The sequence below is a fragment of the Sprattus sprattus genome, assembly GCF_963457725.1.
Source record: "Sprattus sprattus genome assembly, chromosome: 9".
Classification (NCBI taxonomy): Eukaryota; Metazoa; Chordata; class Actinopteri; order Clupeiformes; family Clupeidae; genus Sprattus; species Sprattus sprattus.
Window position 1 is genome coordinate 7,525,886 of NC_137928.1, and position 19,228 is coordinate 7,545,113.

Genomic DNA, 19,228 nt, shown 5'->3' on the forward strand with positions numbered 1-19,228 from the left:
AGGCAGAGGTGGTCAGAATATAATTGAATGCTTGATTAGCATGAACTGTCTGGCCTGTGAGGTATCACTGCAGTTGGCCTTGAACGGGGAAAGAGTGAATACATTTCTTCATCGGTAGAATGGAATTGAGTAACCAGTATTTTGCTGACGCACTCCTAGTGACACACGTCCTCCATCTGTACTGAATAATATCACACATAAAAAATACAAGATGGCGCCAGTGTTTATGACATCAGATTTAATTCTGTATATTCAAGTTTCATTCCATACTCTCAAGTTCCATTTCAAATTCTCATGTTTCATTCCATTTATTCAGCCCAGCTCATCAGCCCCCAAATTGTGTCCAAGTTGCGATCTAATTAGCGGATCACCCCTCTGGATCCACAGCCGCCGCAAGGCCTTTTCAGCAGCCTCCAGAAGACTCTTGGTGGCTCTCCTACACTAAAGCCCTTTTACTCCAAGGAGTTTGAGAGTTTGCTGTAGTGAATGACCGTCAAATCCCCGGCACCCAACTTCGACTAGCTCACAGCAGGCTCTCCAGCCATTGCTCCAGCACTCTGTAATAAGATGTGTGTATTTGGCCCTTTTGCACCTGTTGGCTTCTTCAATCCCGTCTTCCCAGAAGACAGTAAGTTCCAGGAGAACCACTGGCTTTGTCGACTCCGATGTTAACACCATATCTGGGCAGGGCGGAGTGGTTGCAATATTTCCTAGGAACATGTTTGGTTGACTTGGAGCTGCCAGTCCGGTGTGGTGGCAAGAAGCCCCCCCAAGGAGCTAGGCTGATGTTGTGCTTTCTCCCCAGCTCTGATGCAGGTGATGGACTGTTTTGGGGGCGTGCTAATACTTGCTGTTTTGAATCGCTGGACTTATTGTGTTGACCAAAGTCATTAAGAGTTGGTCATGGCGCCAGCGGTATTGTCTTCCCCCAAATGCCTTTGGGCAGCAACTGAGGATGTGCTCCAAGGACCTCCTCTTCTGCCACAGTTGGCATACTGTTTGCCATACCCCAGCTATGCAGGTTGCCTGGGCTTATAGGAACGTCAAAGACTGATTGGATGAGAATCATGATGTGCTATCAGCTCTCCAGGGGATCTTGTGAGGTTCCACATGCTCCCATCTGGTACGCCTTGTTTGTACATGCCGTCCATCTTGCTGTAGCGTTATTCCTCCACCTCTGCTGGTATCTCAACCTGAACCGGTTCACTCTTCAACTATATGTGGGTTTTGTCATAATGTGGTTTGGAAAAACTGCCCAGTCCTGTCCGCCCCACAAACATATATTTAAGCAATATGACACTAATTAGATTGGACTTGGTAAATTATATACTCATGACTGTGATTCGGCCATAGGCATGAGGATATGTTGTGTCTTGTACGAGGATGGGGACAATAGACCAGATGTTAATGGAAGTGTTCACAGAGGCTTTAAAATGCTTATTTACATCTCTTATTAAAGACCAAATCATATTCTTTTTACATTATGCATATTTCTCGTTTACTTTAGAAAATACACATTATTGTAGGTTAAATATTAAAATTGTTAAAGTGTCAGATCAGAGCATTGACTGAATCCATCCTCCTAAAGGGGTAAAATCTACATTATCTCCCAACAAATAAAAAATGTTTTAGTCTGGTCATGTTTTTCACGTTGTACATTTCCATATTTCAGATTGTTAGGGAATTCATTCTATCACAGATCTATTCCAGATTCAGTGGCACGCGAGTTTTGTTCTGCGCAAACATCGCACTTTGCTCATAATCATAATTTTTTCTGACGGCCGTGACCGCACACAAAGTAGGAAATGATGCTTAACAACTCTACCTGGATTTCCGTTGACGACTGACGACGAGTGAAGAGAACTGGCAGGAACATGATAACTAAGTTTGTATTTCTGACGGGTAAGCATTTTGAAATTATTAAAATTATGGCCCGTTTTATGGCAGACCAAACTATGTTCAACTTGTTTAAAAATGATTCACATGAAGCAGGTTGAGTTTTGAGGCAGACATTATGACAATCAAGTTTTATATGTTTGATTATTATGAGTCCAACAACGAAGATTGAGCCCAACCCATAGGCTAGATCTTCGAAATATAGCGGCATTTGATTATCTAAAAAAAATATGTCTGTACATATCGTACTGTCTGCAAACTTGACATCTAATTCCAATTAACTTTCGAGGTAGAGGAACGTAGGGGTAGACTACTGCCCGATGACTCGTCGTTGATAGTTTTACATCTGCATTTTTATAGAACAGTTTGTTCAGCTATTTGTTTTGTATTCATATCATAGCCTACCTGTTTACTCTTTTGTGTGTTAGGCGTACTCATGACGGCCGGCTTCAACATCTTAAAAGAGGCTGTAGTTTCTTTTGACAATGGTGACCCTCTTTTTGGACGAGAGACGGTACAGTCCAAAGATGGGTAGGCTACGTGGCTACTATTAGTATCACAATACTGTTAGATTGAAGACAAAACCTTTTTCATGAAATGTATATATAATTTTTGTCCTAGGATTCTTGTTACTTCCCCCTCATCTGGAGAAATGTTTAGATGTACCCTCAACAATAATTGCTCCATGTTGATTAATGTCGCAGGTAGGCCCTGTTCCGTTTGAGTGTAGTTTATTTATCTTTTTTAGAAAAAAAAAAGAAAGACAATTTCTGAGAGCTCACGTGTCTTATGTTGCAGGAGATATAAGACCAAAGAGTGTAAGACCCATCCAATCAGCCGCTAGCAAGTTGACCGGAAAAACAGAGGGGGAGCAGCACTTGGTATGTTGAATGGTCTTATTATATAATGCTTTTATACAAGGTAGTGTTAATTCAGTGAACACTAGATATGTGGTTTAACTAAACCATGGCCGTGTTGACTTCTGTTTAGCACAGTAATGCTTCGGCTTTTTTGTAAGACACTGAACATGCATTTTTTTTTTCTATTTCTGTATTCTTTTTTTTATAAATCGAAATCATGCAGTTGTGGCATATTGTCTCTGGCTTAGTTCTTGTTGAGCTGCTAGTCTCCGCATAATGTCTAGATAAGTTCAGGTTTGCAGTGCATATCTGCAAACATCTTACAAGAATCACGAAGCACTCTGCATATCAGTCAGAACACAGACCAGACAGCGTGTGTTCTTAAAAACGTTTCTCCACAAAACCCACAGTTTCCCCTTGTTGCCGTCAGACAGCAGGGTTGACTTTTTCACTGTCTGTCCCTACCAAATAAGGAGGCCTATTTGAAAATGCTGTGAAGAAGTAGGACAGTGAACATATTCTTTATATAGACGCTTTCTCAGTCGGTTATCCATAATATTATATGTTTAGCATTATGTCAGTTTATGGTGCAAACTAACTAGAAATACAATGGATGCGTAGTCTTCAAAAACACTTATTATTTCAGGGCAATCCTGTTGCAATGCATCCCCTCTAAAAGATGAGCAGTAGCATATTGACATCAGACATAGTTATGATGATGTCATATGCTGGCATCTCAACCTTACATTCCCTTGCCTTCCCGCCTTTTATTCCCTCAGGTTTGTCAGCAGATAAAAACCAAAGTATCGGTGAAAGAGGACTTAAATGGTCGGTGCCTGTACTCAAGCCAGGAAACACCAATGTATCCTGCTAAAGAAGGTATGATTGATCAAAAATGGAATTTAAAAAATGTTAAGGTATTACAAAATCAACTAGGGCACCAAACGGTTGCTGGGAAAGATTGTAATCATGCCTAACACATTGTCACAATGCTACAGATCACATTACCTAATCAATAGCCTATAATACGTCATTATAAATAAAGTTTTAACCAAAGTAGTTTACAGTGGGTTGAAACTAAATTCATTGATTACCGCCATTAACCCCCAGAGACCTTTTAAAAAGGTCCCTTTTCTGTGTCTAATATTCTTATAGTACACATAGTACACACAGTTTCAGTTATACACAGGAAATATGTTAAATACCTTCTTTTGGTTGGGGACTTTCCACGGTGGCAAATCCTCTCACTATCACATTCAAGTAATCATATCCATCACCCAAGGCCCTCCTTCACACTACAACATGCACTGTCTGTAGTCCACCACTGCTAAAAACAGCATGAGTGCCAAACCATACAACCAGGGCCCTATTCGTCGTAGCTCGTTAAGCAATTTACCGAGATGATTTTCAGGATGAGATAATATAAGTTCCTCCTTTCGGTTCGTGGAATCAACTCTCGATGAATCACCATAGCAACACATCAATTAGCTCCAACCTGCTCCAGCGCAGGTTAATTTAAGTGAAGCTGGATAGGCTTGCCACACATCCGGAAAAGGAGAGATCCCATTGACCAAGGAGCGATATTAGTTAGATTGGGGCTTTATAGTGAGAGAGTTCTTCGCGATCGCCAAGATCCATTATTCCATTATGATGAGCTCTTGTAAGAGCGCTACAGATTCAGCCGAAAAGGAATAATTTATTTACAAGACCTTCTCGAACTATTTATAGCAAACACCACAGCCGAGCATTGACTGTCTTTCACTTTTTTGGAGTGGTACATTTTTTTAGTGTCGGCGATGCGGGGAACAAAGCACTCAAAATTATATGACAGTGTTATTAGTACACCATAGCATATCATTATTGTAGAAAATGATTAAGGTGGACTCATGATAAGAATAGAGAGAAATACACACAATTTCTTTTCACTGCTTCAATTTATTTCATTTCTTTTTAATACATTTACATTAAGCCATTTAGCGGACGCTTTTATTCAAAGCATCTTACAAGGAAATGTAAAACTACACTTAATAAGGAGGTGAGGGGAATCAAACAAGCAACCTTGCAACTACTAACCAACAGCGCTACTCACTGTACTAGTTCACACTTGCTGTATTGTTTACATACATAGATATCCCAGCGTACACAGCCCCATACACAGCTTCTTGTCTTGCTCTTGCAGCGGTGGCGGTTTTGGATTTTGCCATGATTATGGTCTTGTATTCTTCATAAGCGTTCATGATCATCTCCTGCTCACCAGCGGAAAAAGGAGACTCCTTCATTGAGTTTAATAGGCATTGTACCGTCAGAAAATCATGGTTTTGGTGATCCTCCCTTTTGACATAGGATGAGCACGTGCAATTGTCCTGATAAGTTCAGTCTGGTTCAAATTAACGACGTGATTTGACAGCGGATAAGTCGTGGACGACCAGATATATCCTGTCCTCAATCATCTTGGTAGTTCAAACTGGCTAATAGGACAATTGATCAACTTAACTTAAGCCTTACGACGAATAGGGCCCTGAGCTGCAGGACACAACAAAAACAACATGGCTGCCTTCGTGAGCATTTTACTGGGGTTTTCAGGGAGGCTCTGTCCATCAGTGTGTTGTTGAATTAGGCCCATGACGTCTCGCGGAGGCTCAACGGTGGTGTCTGGCATCCCAGATCCACCCCTCTCCATACTCATGATTGGTTAAGACCAGGGACGTGCACAGGAGTGGGCTAAGGTTGCTCGGGCAACTGCCCGTTTGCCCTCCTCAACTGAAGTTGCCCCTCTGAAGGAAATATATATATATATTAAGGATTCAGGAGGTGATCAGGGGACGGGGGCGTGGCAGCAACGGCTAGTGAGAGTTTAAAATGATATTGGCAAAATTTGCGATCAGATGACGGGGGCGTGGCAGTGGCAGTTAGTGAGAGTTTCCTGTGCACGCCCCTGGTTAAGACACATGCCACTACCAGTATATATTTGAAAAGGTTATTATGCCTTTGTTGAGAAATATGTTAAGCTATTTTATGTGTCTATTTTATTGTGCATTTATATTTTTTAGCAAACAAAAACAACAATAACAACAACAACAACAACAACAACAACGACGATGACGAAGATGATGATGAAGGTATTTTATTTACTTAATGCTTAATATTTTTCATAAGCCCTGGAAGGGACATGGAGAAAAAGGTTGATTGTTGAAAAAAATTCAAAGATGTAGCCTAGCCTATTTTCTCACAAAGTTTTACAATTAGGCCAGTGTACTTCTGGGTCAGCTGATCTGGGAACTTCAAATCAATGAATATTCCAACTTTGCTGAAATTCTCTTACTCATGAAGACCATGCCTACAGCCAAGTGAAACAGGGCTGAGAGTGTTTCCTGAATTTCCACTCTTTGGGTCATATTTGCTTGTTGAGTTTATGCAACTGGGCGACTGCTTGACTGATAGCTAACTAACAGGCGCACCATTCAGCCTGCACAGAGTGCAATTCCACTTTGGAGAAAACAGTGCCAATGCAGCTTCATCAAGCAGATGGTATTCTAGATGGATGGGTCATTATGCCCGTCAGCAGTGATGTCAACACAGCGCACATCCAAAGTTTTGACCTGGGGGGTATTCGTCGTATGTGGTTAAGTGACAAACCTGCCTACATCCAAAGTTTTGACCTGGGGGGTATTCGTCGTATGTGGTTAAGTGACAAACCTGCCTACATCCAAAGTTTTGACCTGGGGGGTATTCGTCGTATGTGGTTAAGTGACAAACCTGCCTACATCCAAAGTTTTGACCTGGGGGGTAATTTGACGTATGTGGTTAAGTGACAAACCTGCCTACATCCAAAGTTTTGACCTGGGGGGTAATTTGACGTATGTGGTTAAGTGACAAACCTGCCTACATCCAAAGTTTTGACCTGGGGGGTATTCGTCGTATGTGGTTAAGTGACAAACCTGCCTACATCCAAAGTTTTGACCTGGGGGGTAATTTGACGTATGTGGTTAAGTGACAAACCTGCCTACATCCAAAGTTTTGACCTGGGGGGTAATTTGACGTATGTGGTTAAGTGACAAACCTGCCTACATCCAAAGTTTTGACCTGGGGGGTATTCGTCGTATGTGGTTAAGTGACAAACCTGCCTACATCCAAAGTTTTGACCTGGGGGGTAATTTGACGTATGTGGTTAAGTGACAAACCTGCCTACATCCAAAGTTTTGACCTGGGGGGTAATTTGACGTATGTGGTTAAGTGACAAACCTGCCTACATCCAAAGTTTTGACCTGGGGGGTATTCGTCGTATGTGGTTAAGTGACAAACCTGCCTACATCCAAAGTTTTGACCTGGGGGGTAATTTGACGTATGTGGTTAAGTGACAAACCTGCCTACATCCAAAGTTTTGACCTGGGGGGTAATTTGACGTATGTGGTTAAGTGACAAACCTGCCTACATCCAAAGTTTTGACCTGGGGGGTAATTTGTCGTATGTGGTTAAGTGACAAACCTGCCTACATCCAAAGTTTTGACCTGGGGGGTATTCGTCGTATGTGGTTAAGTGACAAACCTGCCTACATCCAAAGTTTTGACCTGGGGGGTATTCGTCGTATGTGGTTAAGTGACAAACCTGCCTACATCCAAAGTTTTGACCTGGGGGGTATTCGTCGTATGTGGTTAAGTGACAAACCTGCCTACATCCAAAGTTTTGACCTGGGGGGTAATTTGACGTATGTGGTTAAGTGACAAACCTGCCTACATCCAAAGTTTTGACCTGGGGGGTATTCGTCGTATGTGGTTAAGTGACAAACCTGCCTACATCCAAAGTTTTGACCTGGGGGGTAATTTGACGTATGTGGTTAAGTGACAAACCTGCCTACATCCAAAGTTTTGACCTGGGGGGTATTCGTCGTATGTGGTTAAGTGACAACCCTGCCTACATCCAAAGTTTTGACCTTGGGGTATTCGTCGTATGTGGTTAAGTGACAAACCTGCCTACATCCAAAGTTTTGACCTGGGGGGTATTCGTCGTATGTGGTTAAGTGACAAACCTGCCTACATCCAAAGTTTTGACCTGGGGGGTATTCGTCGTATGTGGTTAAGTGACAAACCTGCCTACATCCAAAGTTTTGACCTGGGGGGTAATTTGACGTATGTGGTTAAGTAACAAACCTGCCTACATCCAAAGTTTTGACCTGGGGGGTAATTTGACGTATGTGGTTAAGTGACAAACCTGCCTACATCCAAAGTTTTGACCTGGGGGGTATTCGTCGTATGTGGTTAAGTAACAAACCTGCCTACATCCAAAGTTTTGACCTGGGGGGTAATTTGACGTATGTGGTTAAGTGACAAACCTGCCTACATCCAAAGTTTTGACCTGGGGGTATTCGTCGTATGTGGTTAAGTGACAAACCTGGATAAGTTATCTCAGAGTTAGTGGTAAACCTCCTAATAGAAGAGCCCTCTGACGTTGTTTTGCTAGGAGAATGAACCAATGGGGGTTCTTTTTTTAGGAGGTTTACCACTTACTCGGAGTTAACTTATCCAGGTTTGCCACTAAACCACGTAAGACAAATACCCCCCAGGTCTTCATCAGGTAAGACTGTAGTGCTAGTAAACCATACAAAAGTTTCTCAAATTATTGCAGTCTCCCTCCACGAGTTCTGTGCTACATGGGAGTCCCTATGCTCCTGCATGAGAGGGTCATAGAGATGCCAGTACAGATGGGCCGCGACTCGTGTCCAGCTCGTTCATTTTGAATACGCACCAGCCGCACGCATCAGGTTACACAAACAGGGGGGTGCGCGACCATCCCGAAATGACACCAAAGCGCACCACGGGCAAGCGGAAAGGGCATAATATTTGTTGTGGGTTCCATATTTCCAAACTGACCTGGAAGAACATTGACCTACATGAAAAACTAGAGCCCATCCCTTTTAGAAATTCTCTGGAAAAAAGGTGCTCTAGTTCCTGAACCGTCTCAGGCACATTTTTTTTCTCTACGTCCCTTTCGGGGCTCTGTGCATTGGTAAGGAGTACAGTAACTTGATTCATTTATATTTTAACAATTATGTTCGTTGAAAAATGAACATCCCATAAGATCTAAGTCTATTGTCTTGGAAACAAAAGCATTATCTTTTGGTTCAGTTCAGTTAGAGAACCGTGAAATAGCCAAAACGCAACTTTGTATATACTGTATATATATTCTATAGCATTTGGAATTTAGTAATTTTGATTAAAATACAGCACAATCCTGACCGTGCCCTCTGGTTCCAAAGTCTTCTCTTCATGATCAGCTGTTTCATCCTTTGAATTTAAAGATCCAGGAACAGAGATCGCCTTTGTGCTTGATGGCTCCGGAAGCATTGATCCTCCTGACTTTGAAATTGCCAAAGACTTCATTGTTAATGTTACGAAAAGTGTCTGGTCGAAATGTTTTGATGTAAGTATGAAAGAGTTTTTTCTAATCGTTTTCATCATTTTCATATTGACACAAACACTTACTGTAAATGAGATGCATACTGCACTGGTGCTTATTATTTCTGAAGTGGATGACTCTACATATAAATCATATATTAATTATTAAATACCTGTCAACTGGCCTTAACTCCCAACTAACATGTTTGCTAACCTGATTCTAACCCAACCTGTCACTACACACAGCCTCCAACCTTAGTCCTTAAGAACTGTAGAAGCATTATGGATTTTGATGTATTATTCCTTGTTAAAAATGGACTATGCGAATAAAGGAGTCTTAAAACCTATGCACTGAGTATTGAGGTATTGAGTAATGACAAATGATATACTGTCATCTTCTCATCTTCTCATCAGTGCAACTTTGCAGTTGTACAATTTGGAAATTTCGCCAGAACTGAACTTTCACTGAAGGAAAATGATAATGCGACCAATGCAATTGGCAAGATTGAAGGCATAAAGCAAATAAATCATACTACTGTGACCGCTACAGCCATCAATCATGTTCTGTAAGTACTATTAAACAGTATTCCTGTGATGTTTATACACAGGAATTTATACACAATAGTAGTAATATTTAGAGCGCATGCAAAGCATGTGGCTTTTTGTCATTCTTTGTTCCAATTTCTGTGACTAACTCAGCTCGAACCCCTTAACACAGAAACTTCATTCAAACTTTGTTGCGTAGGTCTTATAACGGACACTATGTGTCTTTCATTTTTCTGAACTTTACACTTTTTAAGATATTAAAGAAAAATGATTTCAATTTCTCCCGTAGACTTACATTGGGCCATTGTGACACCATAATAGGGTAACTGTAGGTAACTGAAGGAGTGCATGCAAAATAAAAAGTACAAAATTAAAAATAAATATTCAGTAAAAGATCAGGACATTTGATTCATGGCATGCATGAATTGAAGGAGTTGAAGGAGAAGGAGGGTAAAAAGGAAGAGGAAAGGTGTGTAAAGATGGATAGATTGAAAGATAGAGACACAGAAAACCGAGAGAGACAAAGAGATAGAAGGCATCATGACATGTTCTCTATGTAAATGTTGTCTTGAATTGCCTTAAATGTATTGATCTTTTACTTACCCTTAAATTATTTTTTCAATTTTTGCTCTGGTATTTCTTTCCGGAAATGCAAATAGTTTCTTTTTATCTCGGCTTTCTCTGCCCTTCCAGTCGCTCACTCACTGTTAGGTGAAATGTCACACTCAAGTTTAACGTCCGCTGTAACTGACTGACTGGTGTCTGAAGCAGGTCCCAAAAAATACTGGTCTCACTGTGCACAAAGAGATGTATTCTGTTGTAAAAACGTTCTGTTGTAAAATCTGAATATCTGATGAGCGCTGATCAGCCTTCCTAAATATTTCAACTAAAATTTTTGATTCTAAAATTGAGACAATTCTTTAACAATTGTCTTGTTTAATTACTGACCAAAATGAGCCATGCTCCCTGAATAATCTAAATTAAATTATGATTATGCTATATTTCAGTGTTCATGCATTAGTAAAGGTCTACATATAAAAACAGTTTGTTTTGACATCTGAACTACATATTGCATTTTTTAAATATAAATCACCATAACATAATAACAAATTTACACACTCTAAAATACATTCTAGTGGTTCCTTTTCATTTTTGACCATAATTTCAATCTACAAATCTTTGTTTGCTTGCGTGTAGGTACTACTTTTAGCTATTTTGTCAAAATATATTTCTGTATTCAGTGAACAGGTTTTTGTCCCTGAAAACGGATCAAAGGCGGGTGCTAAGAAATTTATAATTGTGGTGTCAGATGGACGTATATATTGGGACCCGATGAATTTGACAACGGTTTTGCAGAAACCAGAAATGGAAGGCATTACCCGCTTTGCCATAGGGGTGAGTTTGATAAATGTATGACCTCAACATGTGTCAATAAACCCTAAAAAGAAATTGAACCCTTGTAAAGAGATATTAATGGTAAGGAGCCGAAACAGGGCTGAACTATTTTGCCTTTGCAGGTTGGGCCTGATGTACTGAAGAACCAAGTTGCGCTGAAAGAGATGGGAGAGATTGCATCAGACCCAGATGAGGACCATTTCTTTGGAGTTGATAACTATGCTGCACTGAGTAGCATTCTGTCAAAGATGGAGCAAGGCATTTTTGGGATTGAGGGTAAGCAAGCTTCTTTGGTATTACACTTTGAAATTCCCCCATTTGTTGGGATTTGAATCTTTTCCCAAATAAATCGTGACATGCATTTTTTTTTTTTTGGAAACATGGATGTTTAGGCACTAATCAAGGAGTAGGATTCAAGTATGAATTAGCGGAGGCTGGGTTCAGTTCACACATTGCCCTTGATGTGAGTTTGCTATTTAAGGTTTTCATATATGTTTAGCTTTTAAGATGTTTAGTGGACAGAAAAAAGCGGGACTTTACAGTTTATGTAGCAATGCATGTATGTGTTTTAAGTAACTTTGAAGGATGTTTGCACCACACATTTTGTCTCTGCTTTTGTAAAAGTTGGAGAAATATATTGCATTGACATATCAGTAAACATGGCCTCATTCACAGAATACTTTAATGACAAATCAAATATTTTGCAGCGATCCCTTCTCTTTGGGGCAGTTGGTGCCTTTGACTGGAGTGGAGGAATTATTGTTAAATATATACAAACCGACAAAACAGCATTTCTTAACGTAACAAACAGTGAACCAATGGCAGCCGGGAAAGAACAGAGGTTTTCATACTTGGGTAAGAGTTTTACAATGTTGTCAACTGAGGTTGTCTGGGCCATTTGATCAAGGCACTTACTTCATCAACTTTGTTTGTAGGCTACAGTGTGACATCTGCACAGAACTCAAGTGAAACGCTCTACCTATCTGGGGCACCCAGATACAGCTTGAAAGGAGGAGTTTTTGTGTTCAATGGAGAAACACACGAGTTGAAACAGTCATTGCTTGGAGACCAGGTATGTGAATCCTATGTACACTCATAGAAGCTGTAAATCGTTGATATTTCATCCCCATGCCATTCTGAAGGAGAACTGGTTGTTCCCCTGGTCACATGTGCTTTCTATGATGATTCATTTTTTGTTTCATTTGTTTTTTATACTGGTCAGAAATATAATAATGTAAAGTCGCACATCGTGTGTCAGTTTATTATGTTTTATTCTGCGTTACAGGTGGGCTCATACTTTGGGTCTGTTCTCTGTGTCCTGAATGTGGAAAAAGACAACATCCAAAAAACTGATTTTTTATTAGTTGGAGCTCCATACTTTCACAGAGACGGAGAAGAGGGGAAAGTTTATGTTTATAAATTGCACCAGGTAAGTGAATACTGGGAAGTGAACTTTTTGAATATTAATACTTGGAAGACCTGATTTGTGGGTATGTGGGTCCCTGAATGCTTTTTATCAAATAGTGATATTTGCTATGAGGGGTATAAAGGAATATCAACTGGATACAGACTAGAGAAGATCTCTTTTGTTATCCGGTTTTTGTTATTTTGGACAGATGACGATGATGATGATGATGATGATTTTCAATTCTGTAACAGCATGGATTTCAAAAGCAGGACTGGGAATGGTCTGGGCTGCCTAAATATGCTTTTGCTAGATTTGGATCTGCCATAGCAAACATTGGGGACATCGATGGGAACAACTACAACGATGTGGCTGTTGGAGCCCCTCTTGAAGAAGGAGATGGAAAGACATCTGGGAGCATTTATATTTACAATGGATTCAGTGATGGCCTCCAACAGCAACACTCACAAGTAACCCCAGCATGTTTTTGTTTACTGGTCCACCACAGTGTGACTTAGGGCTCAGATACACATACGCGTCTTTTTTCAGGCAGAAACGCTTCAGTAACGCCTTGGCAAATTGCGGCGGCTAAAACAGAAGCGGTGCGCTTCCCTGCCTTGCGCTGGAAAGTTGAGAATAGTTCAACTTTTAAGCGCACCTAAAAAAACGCTTCAAAGACGCAACGCGTGGTGGAGAAGGGGCGCACGCTTTAAACGCGCCGTACCATAGGAATCAATGCATTTGCTTGCGTCCCGTTTTTACAAAAACGCGTATGTGTATCTGAGCCCTTACGGTGTCTCCTTACCACAGAGGAGCAGTCCACACTGCAAAAATGCTTTTCTAACCTAGTGTTATTACTCTTATATTGAGATGAAAAAATCTAGTTGGTCTTGTTTCTAGCTAAATTGTACTTACCTAGTGCTTTTTGGTAAGGTTATTTTTGCCTATTTCAAGCAAATATTACTTATTTTAAGAAATCTTAACAAGCCAAATTTGCTTAACGCACTGGCAGCCAAATTTGCTTGTTTTAAGCAAAATCCTGCTTAAATATGTAATTATTTGTCTTAAATCTAGAGGGGCATTTTTTGCAGTGCAGGATGTTTCCACACCAGTAAAAACAATACTTTTGACATATTCTTGAAGTGGTTTTTCAAAATATGGTCATTCATATTTATTATATATTGGTCATTAAGCAGAACAGTGATAAAAAAATAAATAGTCTTTGTGTCCATTCAGATCAGCTGACATGTATTTGCCTTATTGCTTTTTTTCCTCTCCCAAGAGAATTTCAGCAGCAGAAATGGGCATGACGCTAAGATACTTTGGCCAATCTGTGAGCCCCATGGCTGAAGCAGGGCCAAACAGGCAGGAGTATATCAGTGTTGGGAGTGAAGGGAAGGTCTCTGTCTTTAAGTAAGTGGTCAGAAAAGTCATACGTTATGAGTGAATAATCCACCAGTCACTCCTTAAGAAGGTCTCTGTATTTAAGGAAGTGGTCAGACAAGTAATATGTTTTTAGTGAATAATACACCAGTCACTCCTTCAGAAGGTCTCTGACTTTAAGTAAGTGGTCAGAAAAGTCATATGTTTTTGAGTGCTGTTGTATACGAGTGATATTTTGTTATTCGAAGCATCAATGTTGTCCATTCCAGAATTTTGTGTGATAATTATTGAAAATGATGCAGCATAACTCCAGTGACACTAACTCACTGTCATTTCTATTTTCAACAGGACACTTCCTGTGGTTGTCCTTGAACCTAAAATCAGCACAGGTCCTGTAATGATTCCCCTCTCTCATCAGCGCTCAGTCATTTCAGAAAAGTTAGAGATAAAACTACAAATTTGCTTTAATGCACCCAGAAAGCCAGTTGATGGTAAGAACTGAAGTATCCCATACTTTTTTCAAGTAGAATTTTATATGTAGATACACATCACATTCATATTAATTCAATTATCTTGCTGGAAAGTCTTGAATACAATAAAATTGTCATCATTTTTAATGTTGATTTAGTCCATAGTATTCCCATTCTATACCACATTGACTTGGATCCTGGTCAAGCCAAGAAGCATCTTACCTTTTCTGATAACAAGGCATCAAAAGAGGACATGTTTGACCTGACCCCGGTTATTGAGTGCATCCCCAGTATCACCTTGCTGTTTCTGGTATGCTTTTTCAGCGACTTCACTCCTATCTTTACCCTAATGAGAAAAGCTTTCAGGGAAAAGATTGTAGTCAACCAAAAATGCTGCGTCTACAAAGAATGGATCTAATGTCAATGAGAATCAATTGCCGATTCATAATTAAGCTAATTTATGCTGATTCATGATTAAGCTAATTTATGCTGATTCATGATTAAGCTAATTTTATTTCATCTTTCATGAAGGGCTGCTCTGACTGTTTTTCGCCAATCCAAGTCAAGTTGAATTTTAGTCTGCAATCCAACTTGTCGACACCTCTTCATTATGTTCTGGATGCATTTACCCCAACTGAGATATCGGCCGAGGTACGTTTGTCATTGTTTGCATACATTTGTGAGACCGATATACTGAACCAGTGGGCCAGGATACACATGTAGGATGGGATGAATACATTATTGTAAATATAATTCTTTGTACAAACTGTAGATTCCTTTTGAGAGAGAATGTAAGCAGGAACCATGTCAAGCGAATATAAGCCTTTCAGATTCACACCTCAGGTAAGTACGGTGATGTAAGCACATGACATATAGTATGTTTATTTTTTTTTACTTTAAAAAAATATTAAAATTGTTTTGACCTAAGAATGTAATTGTTTTATGATTACAGCGAAAACAAAATAATAATTGGAGACACTCAATACTTGGACATATCTTTCAATCTTATAAACGCCGGATACGGTTCCTACAAGACAACACTGACACTGGCTTATCCCAATCTTCTTCTTTTTTTCAAGATATCAAAGGTAACAAAAATAGTTTTAACTAGTTTTGAGTTTCTAGGCCTTTCAGTCGGGGCTTTTAAAAAGCCTGGACCTGGTGCTATGTGTTACAGAGACCAGAGAGATCCTTTTCCTGTGAAAACGAAGTCGGAGAAACATTTTCTGAGCTGAAATGTAAACTTTTTCAACCAATCTTCCGGAACTCATCTAAGGTATTTGGTCATGTACCAAATGTGTATGTTGTGATTCCAACATATTTGAAATATTCATTTAAAGCATAAATAACTCCATATGTGGTTTGCATTTTCAGGCCATTTTCACCCTATCATGGCAGCTTCGTGGGACAAAATCAGATCTTAAGACTGCTGAGATCAGGGCCACCTTAGCAAAGTCTGTCATGTTTTTCCCTTTTAAAAAATTATATAATTCCTCTTCTTTTGACTTATCAGTAGTATTGTGATGGATTGATTTATACAATTCCTAAAAACCTTTTCCCTCCTTCTCCACAGTGACAATAATGGCACTCAGATCGTGGGTCATAGGAATTTTACATTCGGAATAGAGAATGCCTTGAAAGTGGAACTTGAGGGGTGAGTGTGACTAGAAAAACAGGGACACTGAAGACGATACCTAGGTGGTTAAAAATGATTCAAAACCTTTAATGCTAATCCTAAGTGCATACACCATCTTGAATAAATAAACAAACTAAAAGTTGTCATGTAATTGTAACCTTGTATGCTCATATCTTATCTGCCTTCACAGTTCACCAACAACAAATGTTCTTTTCTATCAGATAACTCTTGATTTAATTATACACCTTATAATCCCAAACATACTTTTTTACAGGAGGCACATTTTTTGGCCCCTTTGCTTTCTGTGTTTCCCTTCAATGTGTCTTTTGCTTATGTTGCAACTCACTTCTAAATTACTTTGGATGAAAGCTTTCTACCAAATCTCTAAATGTACATTATTATTGTGTACAGGCAGGCAACACAACTGTCACTTATTAGTTGAATCTATGTGATGATATCTGTTATTGATGATCAGTTTAATCTATGTAATGATATCTGTTATTGTACCTGCATGGCAGAGAGGCGACACCCACTTCGCTGAAGAATGAGGATAAGGCGGACATTAAACCATTGGAAATCAAATTTCAGGTACAGAATTACAACACAATTTTTTTTTTTTTAAACAATATGTTTTCCATAGGAATACCATGTTACACTCGTTTCCTTTACAGCCTCTTGGTGAGAACAAAGACAATGGGAAATTAAATATTACCATCACTATAAAATTGGAAACAACCCACACCAGGGTGTTTATCACAAAGATCTCTCCTCAGGTACACTCAAGATTTTCTTAGTTTATTATGTCATCATAAAACTGTTACTTTTTATATTACTTTGTTACCATATTTCTAATTATCGTTAACTGTGTCCATGTTTTTCAGAGTGCCTGCATCTCCCAACATGGAGGTGAAATTAAAGTAAGAAAAAAAATCAGTCCTGAAATACCTGAAACAAATAGAGCGATCGTGAGAATGGTGTGGCCTTAAATGTGTGTTTGTTTCACCTCCAGGGGGAGCGCCATATACAGTGTATTCAGACTGACCTCAAAGAGATTACCATCAACATGGAAGTGCATATCAGTGAAGCACAGGTGAGAGTTTTACTGTGGTGAATTTAGAGAATTAAGTCCTATTAGCCCTTTCCATCTGAGAGATTCCCCCATAACAGAAAATAAAGCATATTATTTCTGTAAGCATCATTAATGTAATGGATTTTAGCATTTCAGAACAGGAGCAGGTTACAGAGCAAGTAATATTTAGTGATTTATCAGAAACATTTCTTTATCTTTTATTTCAACCTTGTTCTTTAAATAAGGAGAAAGATGAACAGATTGTGGTTAAAGGAGAGCTGGGCTTTGACCAAAACACTTATGTGGCATTGGACGGGAGTCAGCTGAAGAAGGAGGCAAGTAAAAACTCAGAGTCACTTCATAAATAAAAACAAAATGGTAAGAGTCACTTCGTAAAGAAGGGCCGCTGTGTCTCATAGGAATGTCCTTGACCTCTCACCTCTCCCTCATGAAGGTGACCGTAACAATCAGGAAACTGACTGTTGTTAAATCAATGCCAGCAATCATTGGAGGGTCCGTTGGAGGCTTTGTGTTCTTAGCCATTATAATTATCATCCTTATTAAGGTAATCAGTTAGTGAAACACACACACACACAAACGTCCTCTGTTGATAATTTGACTTATGGTATATGTGTGACATATATGTGATCTCTCACCTCCACTTTAGTGTGGGTTTTTCAGACGACGCCATCAAGTGGATCAAGGACAGGATGGCGACTGATGGATGTTCAGTCGTTCTTGTCACCCATTTACTTGATCTATGCTCTCCAAGTTTGTAAACTGTATTTCTTTTTGCATTGCTTATATGAATGTTTGGAAAAAATATATTTCTAAAGCTACTTAGTTGTAGGTCTACATATTAGGGTCATCAGTGTTGGGGAAGCTACTCTGAAAGCATATAGCTTTGCAGGCTACCAAAGATGTCACACTGGAAGAAGTTGAACTACAGTAAAGCTACTCCAGGGAGAAATCTAGTTTGGTTAACTGAAGCTCCCTAGAGTAAGTAGTTATATATTGTTATAATTTTGTATCAAATTTACGTTGCAGTTCGCCAGGTAACTTCTAAAATAGCATTAACTTCTTTGAACATTTGCACGTGCACTACGCACATGTGAAGTGTGTGGTGGTGGCTGCCGGACCAATGCATTGCCTGTACAGTGGTCAGGATGACAGAAAAAGGGTTTAATTAAAGTTAAAAATAAAGAATCATTAATTTCCTTTTATGACCCAAAATTGTTTGTAGTTTCAGTAGTTAACCACACAAAATATGGCAAAAAAATAATGTAACTACTTGAATCACTATGCAAATATAAATGTAGCCTAGTTGAACTACCAGCATGCTACTGCAAAATGTCGTTCAACTACAAGTTTAATTCCATGTAGTTCACTTCTCCCCAATACTGAGTGTTTCTGCATATTCCTATAACAGTGTATTATAGGCCTACAAGTAGCTGTTTGTCACATATTTTATTTGTCACTGTTCTTATTTTACTGAAAATTATATTTGTGATTTGTTTTTCAGCTAATTAAATGTATTTAAAAGTTTAGCTGAAATCAATTTTTAACTGTTAGATTAAGACACATTAAGCGCTTTATTGAAATTAAAAAATAAACTTGCATGTAACATAAATAAAAATTAAGGATGAGCATATGTTCTTTGCTATTAGTCTTATTATATTCTATATCTTGATGGTTCTGATGTCTTTTAACATGGCTATCTGAGACGTTGTGCCTGAATTGGAGTCCAGTCAGCAAAAGATTGTCAACATGTTCATAAATGTTTGATTGTTTAAACAGTAAAGACGTTAAATTAAGTTTCTTCTGTCACTTTATTGTTTAAAATGATTTTTGTAAATGACTGCATTTTGAGTCTTTCAATGACATCAGTTGTGAACCTCATGTAAGTAAGAACTGAATTGAGCATTGAAGATGAACAGAAAAGACAAAAGACATCTATGCCACAGGGGTGGCAAGTTCTATAGCCTACAGGTTTCTATACATTTTTGCTTGTCATTGTACATCCATATTAATAATAAAAAACGTGTTTTTCTTTAAATAATTTGTGAATCAGAAGATTATTGACCCAGAGCCAGTCTCTACGCACATCTGGGATGACCCATTTCATTCAATGGGACTTCCTGCAGCATTCTAAGAAGCTGTATGATAAGCCTGTAAT

General features: G+C 39.2%; 1 protein-coding gene across 1 annotated transcript; it reads left to right on the forward strand.

The window, feature by feature from the left end:
• Nucleotides 1–2,332: 2,332 nt before the first annotated feature.
• itgae.2 (integrin, alpha E, tandem duplicate 2) lies at nucleotides 2,333–17,773 on the forward strand (the record flags this gene model as incomplete). Its single annotated transcript, XM_080844568.1, has 19 exons — nucleotides 2,333–2,427; nucleotides 2,695–2,714; nucleotides 5,807–5,875; nucleotides 9,052–9,173; nucleotides 9,563–9,714; nucleotides 10,936–11,089; nucleotides 11,212–11,365; nucleotides 11,482–11,552; nucleotides 11,797–11,944; nucleotides 12,025–12,161; nucleotides 12,375–12,518; nucleotides 12,749–12,964; nucleotides 13,777–13,907; nucleotides 15,921–16,001; nucleotides 16,502–16,571; nucleotides 16,993–17,073; nucleotides 17,298–17,387; nucleotides 17,507–17,617; nucleotides 17,720–17,773. 19 exons carry the CDS (start codon nucleotides 2,333–2,335, stop codon nucleotides 17,771–17,773), a joined length of 2,100 nt encoding a protein of 699 aa, XP_080700694.1.
• Nucleotides 17,774–19,228: the final 1,455 nt, after the last annotated feature.